The 14,979-nt window shown below is 43.7% G+C and overlaps 1 protein-coding gene across 1 annotated transcript in view; it reads right to left on the bottom strand.

Moving 5' to 3' along the window:
• The window catches only part of ARHGAP40 (Rho GTPase activating protein 40), a 71,554-nt gene extending 57,002 nt beyond the window's left edge, over nt 1–14,552 (bottom strand). Inside the window, 1 exon segment of the mRNA XM_006876635.1 lies at nt 14,407–14,552. Coding sequence (XP_006876697.1) covers nt 14,407–14,552 — 146 coding nt within the window.
• Nucleotides 14,553–14,979: the final 427 nt, after the last annotated feature.

Consider the following 14,979-nt stretch of genomic DNA (forward strand, 5'->3'; position numbering starts at 1 on the left):
GGCAAGACCTGGGGACTCTTGGGCCCAGAGTCAGTGACATAGCCCCAGAGGACTAGAGCGGAGAGTGAAGCGTTCAGCTGATAAGAAGAGAGGGCATATACATAAGAACACCCACACTTGCAGATAATACCCACTTGTCCTGGCTTCAGTGACTGGATGATCAAAGCTCAAGCAGAAGTAAAAAGAAGAGGAAAAAACAAAACAAAAAGTATTCTCACACAATTTGATGAACTTGACCTACACCTATGGAAGCAGTAGCTCAAAAGAGGAAACAAGTCGTTACAGCAAGAATCATCCCTACCCCCTCCATACACAGAGTAGACAGGGATGGGCAACTTGGACATTGGCTACCCAAAATGGGGGATGGGGGGCTACAAAGGCAAGAAGTGACTGGCTTACAAGCTTTCAAGAGGGAACCTAGGCTGGGCTGATGCAATGAAATGCAGACGGGGATCTTGTGATACAATAGTGAATAATTGTTATCAGGACTGATTGTGAGGGTTGGAAATGTAAAGGTAGACGTTTTATTGCAAGAAGGGGAGTGATTAACTTTTCAGTCTAGGAGCGGAGGTCCCTAGGACCATCAAGGGAGAAGAGCAGAGAGTGGGACCCTACCCAGAGAAGCAGTGATGCCTGAAATGGAGGCAGAGATGATGACGTGGAGCGATGGAGCAGCTGGAGATTTTAGATCCAGAGAGGGAGAGCGACTGTGTGCTGAAGACCTGGGGGGTACGGGAGAAGGATTGCAGGGTATACCCTTTGGCTGGTTGATGATGCATGGAGGTGATTGTAACCATGGCAATGAGACGATCTACGATAGAATGAATGTAAAACTAATGTAAACTAATGAATGTAAAACCATGTAAACTATCACATAATTCACAATAAAACATTTAAGGAAAAAAAAAAAAAGTATAGCTGTGACCCAGTTGACCAGCAGTATAGTGAGACCTGGGGACTCCTGAGCCCTTCCTTGGACAGGGACACAGCCACAGAGCACTAGAGCAGAGAGTGAAGCATCCAGCTGATATAAAGTGAGGGAAGATGCACAAGAATGCCCATACTTGCGGATAGTACCCATTTGACTTAGCTTCAATGGCTGGATGATCAGAACTTGACTAGAGGAAGAAAGAAGAGGAAAAAATATGTAATCTGCTACAATTTGATGAATTTGACCTATAGTTATGGATGTAGTAGCTTAAAAGAGGGAACAGATCTTTACAGCAAGGATCATTCCTACCCCTCTGTGCACAGGGTTGACAGGGATGGGTGACTTAGATATTGGCTACCCAAAATGGGGGAGCTACAAAGGCACGAAGTGACTGGCTTTCAAGAGGGAGCCTAGTTTCAGAGGGTGCGGGGGAAGGTAGAATCTCCACTGAGTGGTTTCCAACCTGTCTGGATGGGGCTGATGAAAGGAGATGGGGATAGGACTCTTGTGGTTCAATAGTGAATAACTGCTATCAGGACTGATTGTGAGTGTTGCAAATGTAAAGGTAGATGTTTTGTAACAAAAGGAGGGGAGTGGTTGATCTTGCAGTACGGGAGCAGAGGACCCTGGGACCATAAAGGGAGAAGAGCAGAGTGGGAACCTATCCAGAGAAGCAGCGATGCCAGAGATGGAGGCAGAGATGATGATGATGTGGAGAGATGGAACGGCTGGGGATTCTAGACTCAAGGAGGGTGAGAGGGGCTGTGTGCCTGCGGCCAGGGGGGCATGGGTATGCCCTTTGGTTGTTTGAATGGTTATATATTCCTGAGTGCTTTGGTGTATATCCAAAAACAAAACCTCAGAGGGAATGGAAGCAAATGCTGTTGAATGATGATGCGTAGAGGGGATTATAATCATTACAATGATTTGCTGAATGTAAAATTGGTGATCTGCCCTGTAAACCTTCACTCACTTAATACACAATAAAAGGTTGTTTTGTTTTTTTTAAATTATCTTTAGCAAAAAAAAAAAAAAAAAGTATAGCTGTGGTTGCTCCCTTCAGCAGCCAAGATAAGCAAGAACCTGAGACCCAGGAGAGTCAGACTGGGCCTGAGGAGCTGTGTTCTAGGGGTAGAGCAGAGAGTCTGGGCCATGGCTGTGTACTGGAACCACTGAGTACCCAGACAATACCCAGATCAATTACATCCAGTCCTATGGCAGTGGGACCTGGGACCCAGGATTGCTTCAGGCTGTCCAGTTGATTCCATAGTGCCATCAAAGAGCATCACTCTGCTGCCACGGGCTCAGAGAATTGCCCAGAAGATTTCAAGAGTTCAATGGGAACAGATGGATTGTATCAAAATTCTCATATGGCACTTCTGGGAGGGGTAGAGTGCACTTTTTTAGATGGCTGGGGGAGATTAAGGTACTGCCTGTGACCTCTGAGATGACAAAAGTCCCCAACCATAAGATCAGGCTCGACCAAGCTCTAAGTAGCAGGCTGTCCAGCTCCACTGCATTTTAAAGGAATTTTATTGTGATTATATATATATTACAATTTTAACCATTTTTAAGTGCACAATTCAATGACGTTAACTACATTTGCCATGTTGTATAACAATCACAGAACCAACTTGATGGCACTTAACAACAACTACAAATAATAATTACCAGTATCTATTTCTGAAAGTAGTTCGTCATCCCAAACAGAAACACTGGACACCTTAGGAATCCTACTCTCTCTCCCTACTGGCAGGTCCAAATCAAAGCCATTGTCCAGTCAATTGTGACTCCTGGCAGCTCCATAGGGCAGAGCAGTTGCCTCATAGCATTTCCAAGACTGTCATCTTTATAGAAAAGAACTCTGGTAGCATTGTGGTTACGAGTTGGGCTGCCAACCTCAAGGTCAGCTGTTCGAAACTACCAGTGGTTCCGTGGGGAAAAAATGAGGCATTCTGCTCATGCAAAGATTTACAGCCTTAGAAACCCTGTGCAGGGTCACTGTGAGTCAGAACCGACTCCACGGTACTTAACAACAACAACAATCTATATAGAAGCAGACTGCCACATCTTTCTCCTGTGGAGCAGCTGGTGGGTTCAAACCACCTACCCTTCAGTTAGCAGCTAAGCACTGCACTACCAGGGTTCTTTCCCTGGTAGAAGTGGCCACTAACAAAGACTGGCCTCTATACACTTGCCTATTCTTTATATTCCACAAGGAGCTCTGGTAACATAGTGGTTACCAGTTGGGCTGCCAACCTCAAGGTCAGCAGTTCTAAACTACCAGCTATTCCATGGGAGAAAGATGAGGCCTTTTGCTCATCCTGTAAAGATTTACAGCCTCAGAGACCCTGTACAGGGTCGCTATGAGTCGGAACCGACTCCATGGTACTTAACAACAACATATTCCACATTATTGTGATGACATGATAATTGTTCTTTTGTATCTGGCTTACTTTACTCAGCATAATGTTTTCATGGTTCATCCAAGTGATAGTATGTATCAGAACATCATATCTGTTTATGCTTGAATAAAATTCCACTGCCTTTTAGCACTTCAAAGATAGTTTGTCATCTTTTGAAAATGGAAGCTAGAGGTGGCATGGGGTACGTGAAGTGTTTCATGTAAAAAATAAAATTAAAAAAATGTAAGTCTAGTTTCAAGTTTTCTTGAAAACATCAGATAAGTGATTCTGGGTCCTCATCATCCAGTGACAACACTTGACTGAGGCTGAGTGGTTGTTGTTATTGTTAAGTGCCGTCAAGTTGGTTCCAACCCATAGTGATCCTGTATAGGGTTTCTGAGGAGCAGCTGGTTAGCTTGAACCGCCAACCTTTCAATTCAAACCAACTTTTCAGTCCAGTGCATTAACCCACAGAGCCACACCAGGACTGAGAGACTGAGTGGTACTGTGACACACAGGGGGCTGCCACAAGTCACAGTTGGCTTGATGGCACCTGGACTGGTATTGCCAGTCTCCCACCATCTGGGACTGGAGTGACTACTACATCCTTTAGATGCTTGCCAGAATGACTAAAAGTTCTGAAAGGGCTTGGGGCTTACTCTGACCACCCTTCCTTTGGGCAAGGCCACTGGTACTTTCTTGTCCCCTGCTGAATCACTTAATCAGATTACTATTTCATGTTCTAAGTGAGGTACAGAATTGTGCTGCCCAACAAGGCAGCCACCAGTTCCACAAGGCTACAGGTCATTTGCAATGTGTTTAGTGTAACTGAGCAACTACTTTGAATTTTAGCTTCATTTTCATTACTTACAATTTTTAAAGCAGATACTCTAAAAACATGTAAAGTATGTTTGAAACAACTCAGGCATGTGAGTCTCCTTTTCCAACTACAAATTGTAAAATATCTCAACCCAGATCTAGACTTTCCTATGAAAATTTAGCATCCTAGTAGAGATGGGATATAAATGATAAACATCCACTAGATTTTGAAGACTCTAGATGAAAAAGAAATGTAAAATATCTCAATTAATAATGTTTTACATTGATTTCAAGTTGAAATCAACACAGGACTACGAACCACCAGCTGACTTTAAAAAACCCTATACAAGGTTGCTATGAGTCGGAACCCATGTTATGCCCAGAGTTCAGGGTCCCCAATGACCACCCAGGAGCCATCACCGATGTAAATACATAAGGGTTGTTTATTCAAGCTCGAGCCAGGTCTCTAACCTTATCCGATGCAGCGGAATAGGGAAAGAACCCCAAACTTATTGTCTGCAGGGTTTTTATAGAGTTTTCAAACAGCTCAGGTTTCTCAGCTTTACAATCTTTGGATTGGTTAACAATTGGCAAACTATGAGATGTTACAGTTTAATTGGTCAGGACTGGTGGTCTTTGTTCTTAGGCTAGGGTAAAGGAAAACATCTGGCCTCTGGCCTTGAGCTGCCTGGCTATTTATACATATATCATTTTCTTGGAGCTAGAGGACATGCTAAAGCTTATATACGAAATGGATTCTTCTCTTTGGTCCTACACCCACTTGATGGCACTTAACAACAACAAATGTTAAATAAAAGGACTCCTGATGGTGTGTTGAGTTATGTGTTGAGCTGCTAACCATAAGGTTGGCAGTTCAAACCCACTAGCAGCTCTGTGGGAGACAGATGAGGCTTTCTGCTCCCATAAAGATTTAGTCTTGAAAACTCTATGCAGCAGTTCTACTGTACCCTATGTGGTTGTTATGAGTCAGAGTCAACTGGGTGGCAAGAAAGTGAGTTAACGTTAACAAATACATATTATTAAACATTTTAAATGGGCTCAGTACCTGCTACGCTGCCACAATCTTCATCACCCCTGATGCTTTACACCTTGCCCATGTTACCTCTTAATAGTACCTCCCGTCTAGTCCTTGTAGGTCTATGCCATGCTTGTCACTGCTTTCAAGGATCAATTTTAAAACTCGTGTAAAGGCTGTAGACCCTTCTCGAGAAAACTGCATACACGCATAGATGTATAAAACATTTAACAAGTGCCTTTAGCAGATTGTGAATCTTTGAAGATCCACCCTTGAACATCAGATTAATAACCCCAAACCAATTCCCATCAAGTAGATTGTGACTCATGATGGCCCTATGTGGGTAACCGTAGAACTGTGCTCCAGAGCGTTCTCAATGGCTGATGTTTCAGAAGTAGGCTTTTATTCCAAGGGGTCTTTGGGTGGACTCGAAACTTCAACCTCTCAGTTAGCAGTGAGAGTGATAATGTTTGCACCACTCCAAGGTCTCCCAGTTTAATAACACCTAATCTTCAAAAACTTCAGTACAGGCCACTGAGAGAACATCAAACTGGTTGCCATGGGTATGCCTCCTTTCCAAGGTTGGCTAAGGAGTGAGGACCTATCTTTTAACCCCATTCTTGCTGCATGGGTCTTTATAGCAGGGGTCCTGGTTCTCACTCTTGTACCTGGGCACTCAAGGGCTTAAAATCAGAATCTGAGATGGAGCCTTAGAGCATGAAGCCCAACTGGCATCTCAGCCTTCCTCTGTCCCACTCTCTGATCCAGCCACATTGGGTTATTTACACTTCTCCAGAGGTACCAGGGAGTCCTGGTGTGGCACTGTAGAATAAAGTGGATCACAAGGTCGGTTTGAACCACAAGGTCAGCAGTTCAAACTCACCAGCTGCTCCTTAGAAATCCTATACAGGGTCACTATGAGTTGGAACCAACTATACGGCACCCAACAACAACAACAACAAAGAGGCACCAGGCTCCCTCTAGACTTGGAGCTTTGCCAGGATGCATTTGCTGTAGGAACACCCTCTCTTTTCCATATTTGACCTGGTTAGTGGCTACCTTGGGGTTCAGCTCAGTCATCGCCTCCTCCAGGAGACCTTCCCCACAATGCCCACGGCTCACCCATAGCCTTGTCCTGCCAGGGTCTGACCTCGACATAGTTGTTCACGAATGTTTGGTTCACGAGGAGGGGAGATCCAGCGGCGATAGAGATAGCAAAAGAGACACATAGACGCAAAGAGAGAGACAGAGACACGCTGAAACCAGAGTGAATGCTGGACTGGCATCAGGCAGATCCTGCATTGCAAACATCTCAGCCATGAAGGCCGTAATATCCTGCGTAGTAAACATCTTAGCTAAACAGTGTGGTTGCAAAGCTGGACTGTGCCCCTTGCATGCTGTAACGCACGCCTTGCCAGTCGTAATGCACCTGGATTCATTCTGCACCTTCCTTTTATTTAGGGAAGGTACTTTACACAAAGCTAAGAGGGACTAAGACAAGGTACGGCTGTCAATCTTACTTTTCCAGACATTCAGGCAACTTTACATCATACTTTGCAGGTTCGAATCTCACTAACCACAACTTGGTTTCTCAAGCTTAATTAACATACCTTTTAGCACCTAGCCTCAAATGGAGGGAGGAAAGGGAGGATTGGGAGGATTCCTATTGTGTCGGCTGCCCAGCCCAGGTTCTTCAGGAAAAGAGGTGCATGGGTGAATAGGCAGCACCTGGAAACACTTTAGGGAGGGCATTCCTATTGTCCTTAGAACTTACCAGGGAGCCACCCAATTTACCTTGAATGAATTCTCTGAGGGAAGAACTTTGCCTGTTTGGAATTTTACAGTCTTGACTTTTAGGAAAATATTACATTTATCTGTGTATATCAAGGGCTTCATATCTGCAATTAATAAAACATAACTGGATATTAAGATTAAAAATAATTTGTTATTAACTGCCAGGTGGCTAGATCTGTTACACTCGGGCCTATAGGGCCTCGAACCTCTGACCAGGCCTTCACGGTCTGCAACACTGTCCAACCACACTCAAGGAACACTGGTGGCACAAAAGGGTCAACCACACAGTTGCCAATTGAAAGGTTGGCTGTTCAAATCCACCAGGTGACTGTGGGAGGAAGACCCGATGGCCTGCTTCCTAAAGAAATACAGCAAGAAAACCCTATGGAGCAGTTCTGCTCGGTCACATGGGGTCCTTCTGAGTCTGAATTGACTTGATGGTACCCAACAACAATGGTAATTGCCCAAATACTTAATTTCCCCTCTAGGCTGGGAGCTCTTTGACTCTAAGAACATTCTAGTTTATCATTGGCTGAGCACAGTTCCCCAAACAAGCAGATTTCAGTAAAGGTTTGAAGAACAGATGAATGAACTTCTAACTCAGTGTCAAAATGTAGTTCCTGGTCAGCAGCACCAGCATCAATGGGGAACCTGAGACCTACTCAATCAAACACTTTGGAGATGGAACCCAGCAATCTGGGGCTTAACAAGCCCTCCTGGTGATTTTGATGCACTGATCAAACCACAGGTTTTGAGGCAGGGAGGCAAGTGACCATGGTTTGAAAGACTAGTATACTGTGATAGCTAGAATAACAGCCTGCCAATGGCCTGTGGGCTAATGTGTCAGACTGCAAAGTTATTTGAACTGCAAGGTTAGTGGTTCAAGCTCACCGCTGCTCCTTGGAAACCCTATACAGGGTCACTATGGGTCAGAATAGACCCGATGGCACTTAACAACAACAAACACTATACAGGGTTGCTATGAGTTGGAACTGACTTGACTGAACTTAACAACAAAGAGGTCCACGTCCTCATTCTCAGAACCCATGAATATTTATGTTACATGTTGTTGTTGCTGTTAAGTGCCATAGAATCAGTTCTGACTCATAGCAATCCTGTATAGGGCTTCTGAGGAGCAGCTGATGAGTTTGAACTGCCAACCTTGTGGTTCAAACCTACCTTGAGGTCAAGTGTTTATCCTACATGGTAAGGGGTATTAAGGCTGTACATGGAATTAAGGTTGTTAACCATCTGATTTTAAATAGGGCAATGATTCTATTTATTGGAGTCCTGGTGTGGTGTTGCAGGATAATGCACTGGATCGCAAGGTGAGTTAGAACTGCAAGGTTGGCAGTTCAAACCCACCAGCTGATCCTCAGAAATCCTAGACAAGGTCACTATGAATGGGAACTGACTCAATGGCACTTAACAACAATGGTCTATTTATCCAGGTGGGTCTGAGGTGCTCACAAAGATCTTTTATGGGGAAGAGTAACAACCAGCAAGAAGGCATTGTGGGAAAAGATGGGGGAGGGATGTGAGTCAAGGAAGGTGTTCAACCTCCACAAGCTAGAAAAAGCAAGACAATAACTCTTCCCTACAGCCCCTTGAAAGGATGAGACCCGCTAACTAACTTCTTGATTTTAGTCCAGTGAGATCTGTTTTGAACTGCTGGCCCTCAGAATTTAACAGCTGCTAAAGGCATTGTTACAACAGCTTTGGACTATTGAAGCCACTATGGTTGTGGCATTTTTTTTTACAGCAGCTGTAGGAAAAGAACACAGTGGTTAGGGCGCAGGCCCTGGAGTCAGGCAGTCTGGGCTTGACTGCTCCTGATGTGTGGCCTCTGGCAAGTAATCTTAGTCTCTTTAAGCTTCAGCCTTGCCTTACAAACTGTGGGCAGAGGTGATCCTAATTGTGTGCACAGAGTTGTGGGATGGAATAAAGTAATGCTTGTAAAATACTTGGCCCATAGTAAGTGCGCCAATAAATGGTTAAAAACAAAAATGTATTCCAGCCAGTGAACCATTTAGGGGGACACAGCAGGGACCAAAGTGGGGGCGGCTAGGGAGGAGCTTCCTGGAGAAGACGGTGAGAACTTTAAAATTTTAAAGGAAGAGTTGGTAGACTTCAGGGCAGCAAGGGGAGAAGGTAAGGAATTTCCTTGGTGGACAGAGAACTGCATTAGGATTTAATGAAATAAGGTCAAGAAAAGTTAAAAGAAAGTGGGAGAAAGGTCCCTAAGCAAGATAAAATTCAGAAGCCAGAACCTAAAAAAAAACAAAAAACTGAGATTTGATTACATCAAAATTTAAGATTTTTACATAAAAAAGACCCCACAAATTCATAAGATCAGTAGTCTAATAAAGTAGCATTTATTGCTATATGACTCTGTAGGATAAGTACTGGACTGCTAATCACAAGGTGAGCAGTTCGAGACCACCAGTGGCTCCATGGGAGAAAGATGAAGCTTTCTGCTCCTGTAAAGATTTACAGCCTCAGAAACCCTATGCAGGGTCGCTGTGAGTCGGAGCTGACTCCATGACACTTAAAAACAACAACGCTAATATTATCTGTTCTATATAAGGGGTCCTGGTGTGGCACTGTGGGTTAACGCACTGGACTGCAAGGTCGGTTTGAACCGCAAAGTTGATGGTTCAAGCTCACCAGCAGCTCCTAGGAAAGTCTATACAGGGTTGCTATGAGTTGGGACTGACTCAATGGCACTTAACAACAACATTCTATATAAAGACTCTTAGTGTGGCACTGGACTGTGAACCACAAGGTTGGCAGTTTAAACCCATCAGCCTGCTCCTCAGAAACCCTATTCAGGATTGCTATGAGTCAGAACTAACTCAACCACACATAACAATAACAAATTCTGTGTAAAGAGCTCCCAGAAGTCAATAAGAAAAAAATACCCAGAAAATGTCCCATAGAAAAGTAGACCGAAAATATGCATAAACAAGCTGAGGATAAATGCCAGAGCCTGTATGAAAGGGTTGGACTTGGTTCATCGTTGTCAGGAAAACGCAAATGAAAACAATGAAACATTTTCACCTATCAGATTGGCAAGCACTGAAAAGATCAGTAACAACCAGAGTTGGCAAGTGTGAAGAAAAAGATGTTTTCTTATGTTAGCAACAGCTGCTGGCCAAGCCAAGTAGAGTCAGCAATTCCTTGTGGGAGGGGAGTTTGAAGGGTGGTTTCCACATTGCAGATGAGATGAGATTCCAAGGGTTGTAAAGGGTGATAGTCTCATTGTGTGGCAAAAAAAGAAAAATCTGAGGCCCTGTCAGAGGGGACCTGCTCTTAGCTGGGTTGTAAGCAAGATTGGGAATCCCTGGGTAAAGTGCACAGTTAACATGCTAGGCTGCTAACCAAAGGATTAGAAGTTCTAGTGGAGTCTCCTTAGAAGACCCTCGGAAACTGTAAAACAATACATTTATGTTGTTTTAAGCCACCATTCTGTGCTACTTGGTTATGGCAGCCTTAGGAAATAGATACACGTGGTCTTTATAATCTATTACACAAACTCATTGTAAACAATTGGTCAAGACACTTAACCCATTTTAATAAAAGGATTTAATAATGGGGTCTTCCTACTTCTGTGATCTATTTTTGAAATTGTGCCAGACACTGAACATGACAAAAGATGCCCAACCTCACTAATTAAAACAGAACCCCCCAAAAAGCTAAATGAAAATAAGATACCAGTTCCTGCCTATCAGATTAGCAGTCTATAAAGAGCAGGAAAGTCCAGTCAGCAATGTTAAATATCACAGGGATGAATCTGGAGGACATTATGCGGAATGAAATGAGTCAACCACAAATATTGTATGAGATCACTATTGTAAAAAGTTAAAAGGTTTTCTTGATAAACAAACATTCTATGATAGCTGTGGTGGAGTTGTGGGACATGGAGGGAAAAATGAAAAAAATAATAAAAGAATGTTAAGAATTGAAAGAAACAAACTTATACCTACTTAGCAAGTCTGTAAATGGGCACAACCTTCCTGGGAAAATACATTGAATATGTTTATATGTATATGTCTTTGGATGTGATTCCTATTCTGAGAATTTATCATGAGGACAAGAGCACAAAGATAAATATTCAAGAACATGGATAAGTAAGAAGTCTTGGACACTGAGAACAATAGTCACCCTGATTACTATGTTTCTCAAGATTCTGAGAAATTACGACTGCATTTCTCACCGACAAAGTAAGGCTATTTCAAACAGAGCAATCAGTGATGTGTCTGGAAAACCCACAGATAGATGTTTCTAATTGAGAATGTTCTATTTGTCATGGGCAAGACTGCTAATACTTTCCAAACCCACATTGCTGTTTGTTAAATATTTTAGAAACACCCCATGTTTGTTGAAAAAGGTGATGTATCATAGACCAAGAAGAATGCTCATGACTTAAATCATAATAATAAATCCAGGCAGGAAAAGAGAGCATCTTCTGGTGGGTAAATTGCTATTTTCCATTGCAGCAGCTAGATGATCAGTCTCCCCCTCTAGCATCAGTCATAGGCTGAGAGGAAGTATCTGTGTTCAAAACTCTGCCCGCAGCACAATCATTTCTGCCATTGTCTCTGACAAAAACTGAAGACAGGTTTGAAACTGAGCCAATAAACATATTAGTAAACACACCCCAAAAAAGAGATAGAAAACAAAACAGTATACAAAACAGTATAGTTTATAACAGCATTCCTCATCCCCCCGCCACAAAAGGCAAAAATGAAAGGAAACAACCTAAAAGTTCATCAGTAGGAAGCTAGTTAACTCAAGTATATTGTTGTTGTTGTTGTTGTTGTTAAGTGCCATTAAGTTGATTCCAACCCATAGCAATCTGATATAGGGTTTCCAAGGAAAGGTTCGTGAGTTTGAGCAGCCAACTTTGCTGCTACCAGTCCAGTGCTTATCCTTCAGTGCCACACCAGAATAGACATAGGTATATACATGAAATAGATCATATATACCCTCTCCTCACTTATTGACATGGTTTCAAAGACCAGGTTGTTATGCAAAAATCAGCATTATGAAAAAAAAAAAAAAGGATAACCACATCAGATCACAGCATGGAAGATAGCTACATCATTACATAACTGAAACCACTGAGGATCATGGCCCAGCCAAGCTGATACACAGCCTTACCTATCACAGTCAACCTTATTCTCACTTCGCACCTTGGTACTCATTACTGCCAGACTTGTTTCACTCATATGCAAAATAGTTGGATAGTAGATTTGTTACTATCATCATAAATACAAACTGTCAAATAATGAGATAGTCAATAAGTGAGGTGTGGCGCTGCAGGATAATACACTGGACCTCGAGGTCGGTTTGAACTGAAAGGTCAGTGGTTTGAACTCACCATCTGCTTCTAGGAAACCCTATACAGGGTAACTGTGAGTTTGAACCAACTCAATGGTACTTAACAACAACAGGGTGTTTTAGAATTGAGGTGGCTTCATACAATAACCACTGGACTGTGAACCACAAGGTCTGAGGTTCAAGTCCACCAGCTGCTCCATGGAAGAAAGATGAGACATTCTGCTCCTGAAAAGATTTAAACCCTCAGAAACCCTATACAAGGGAGTCCGAACTGACTCCACAGAGCTTAACAACAACAAAACAGGGCTATTTTACTCACACAAGTCCACAAAGATGTTTGCTGCAACACTGTTTAGAATTGTTAAAAATTAGAACCAAGCTCAATGTCCATTAGCAAGGACTGATTTAATCAAAGGACATCCATACAGATGAAATCTGGGAGGCCACTAAAATGAATGAGTTAGATTCATGTTACTGACATGTAAACTGTCCATAACAATTTGGGGGCAAAAGCAAGTCTAGAAGCATGTATGCAAAACAATCCTATTTGCCCAAAATCATACAAATGTAGGGTTTTTATATGTCAAAAACTTCTCCTGTGGCATATGCCAAAGCTTTAACAAAAATAAAAGCCCAAGCCTACTGCCTTTGTTATGGTGTTGGAGGAGACTATTGAAAGTGTCATGGGCTGCCAAAATAAACAACAGATCTGTGTTGGAAGAAGTGTAGCCAGCATGCTCCTTGGAGGCCAAGATGGCCAAACTTCTTCTCTAGTACTTCAGACATATTGTCAGGAGGGACCAGTCGCTGGAGAAAGATATCATGTTTGGTGAGGTGGAGGGTCAGAGAAAAAGAGGAAGATCCCCAGCGAGATGGATTGGCAAAGTGTCAGCATCAGTGGGCTCAAGCTTGACAACTATAGTGAGGTTGACCCAGGATCAGGCAGTGTTTTGTTCTGCTGTGCATAAGGTTGCTATAAGTCGGTATCAACTTGATGACACCTAACAACAACAACAACTGCCTTTGAGGTCTGATTCAGTGATCCACTAAGACACAGTAGAACTACCCCATAGAGTTTCCAAGGCTGTGAATCTTTATAGAAGCAGACTGTCACATCTTTCTCTGGTGGGCTTGAACCAAAAGCTTGGAGAAGCTTTTGGTTAGCAGCCCAGGGTTTAGCCACTGTGTATAAATCTGGGGCTTATATTTTCTGTGCTGTTTGAATTTTTACAGTAATCATATTGTAGAAGTCTTGGCACGGCGCTGTAGGATAAGCACTTGACCATGAGGTTGGTTTGACCGATAAGTTCGGCGGTTCAAACTCACTAGCTCTTTCTCAGAAACCCGATACAGAGTTGCTATGTGTTGGAACCCACTCGACAGCACTTAACAATAACAATATAGTGAAATATGGCTCAATCACAATTGGGCAAAATGACTAGTAAAAAATCTTGTTCTGGCTACCAGAGGCATAGTGAAAGGAAAGAAGTGTGTGTGTGTGTGTGTTCCAGGGGCGAGGGTAGCCAAGGTGCCAGCTGAGGTGACTCAAACACAGCCACACTTCCCAGCTGAGGTGCTGGCTTAAGGCCTTGAGCCCCAAGCCTGCACAAGACAAAACAAAAACAGAACCTAGTTGCCAACAATTCCAGCTCATGGTGATCCCATGTACAACTGTTCTCCATTGGGTTGTCAACAACTGATTTTTCAGAAATAGACTGCCAAGTACCTCTGAGTGAACCAAAACATCCAACCTTTTGGTTAGCAACTGAGTGCATTAACCATTTCTACCTTCCAGGGTCTCTGGATATGACACAGGTCCTTAGTGCTCCTTATAAGCAAAGATGGAGAAGACACATCTCTAGGAACCCAAGAATCAGTGACCACACAGCAGCAAGACCGAGGCTGTGTGTCTTAGCAAGGGCCTGACTCACCAACCCCACCTGCCAGTAGGGTGACCTGGGACAAATGATTTGCCTCCCAAGGAACTCAGTAGTAGGTTTTTAAATTGGTCCCCTTAACCACAGACCCTGAAACATCAGAGGCCCAAATCGCCCCTCTTCCTCCCTACAACGCCATACCTGCAGCCCAGCTCTGTCCAGCGCCCGGCACAGTATGCCGGCTGCCTAGCGATGTGGGCCCGTGGAATTCGGGGACATGGGGAGGCCAGCGGCACCATAGCCAGCCTCTCCATCTGGGCAGCAAGGAGAAAGGCAGGCTCTGGCATGGGTCGACTCCCTGGCAGCTCCTGGCAGGCTGCAGAACTAATGCTGTGGAGTTGACTCACTGGGCAATGCCAGTAGGAGGCGGGATGCAGGACCCATGGGCACACCCAACTCCCAGACACACCCAACCTCCTCTCAGAGGGGCCGGCTCTGCCAGAGCCACCTACAAGCAAATACACACACACACACCCATGAGTCGCGCCCGCCCACACCGGATGGTGAGGAGAAATGCACCTTGCAAACAACCATACTCCAGTATTTGTGCTGCCATTATCACTAGTTGCAGACATCTTTCAAATGAACCCGAATTCAAAAAGTACCTCGTGTATGGTGGTGGTTGTGTGCCGTGGAGTCGGTTCCGACTCACAGTGACCCTGTACAGGGTTTCCGAAGCTGGAAATCTTTATGGGAGCAGAAAGCCTCATCTTT

Source organism: Chrysochloris asiatica, unplaced genomic scaffold, assembly GCF_000296735.1.
Source record: "Chrysochloris asiatica unplaced genomic scaffold, ChrAsi1.0 scaffold00403, whole genome shotgun sequence".
Taxonomy (NCBI): Eukaryota; Metazoa; Chordata; class Mammalia; order Afrosoricida; family Chrysochloridae; genus Chrysochloris; species Chrysochloris asiatica.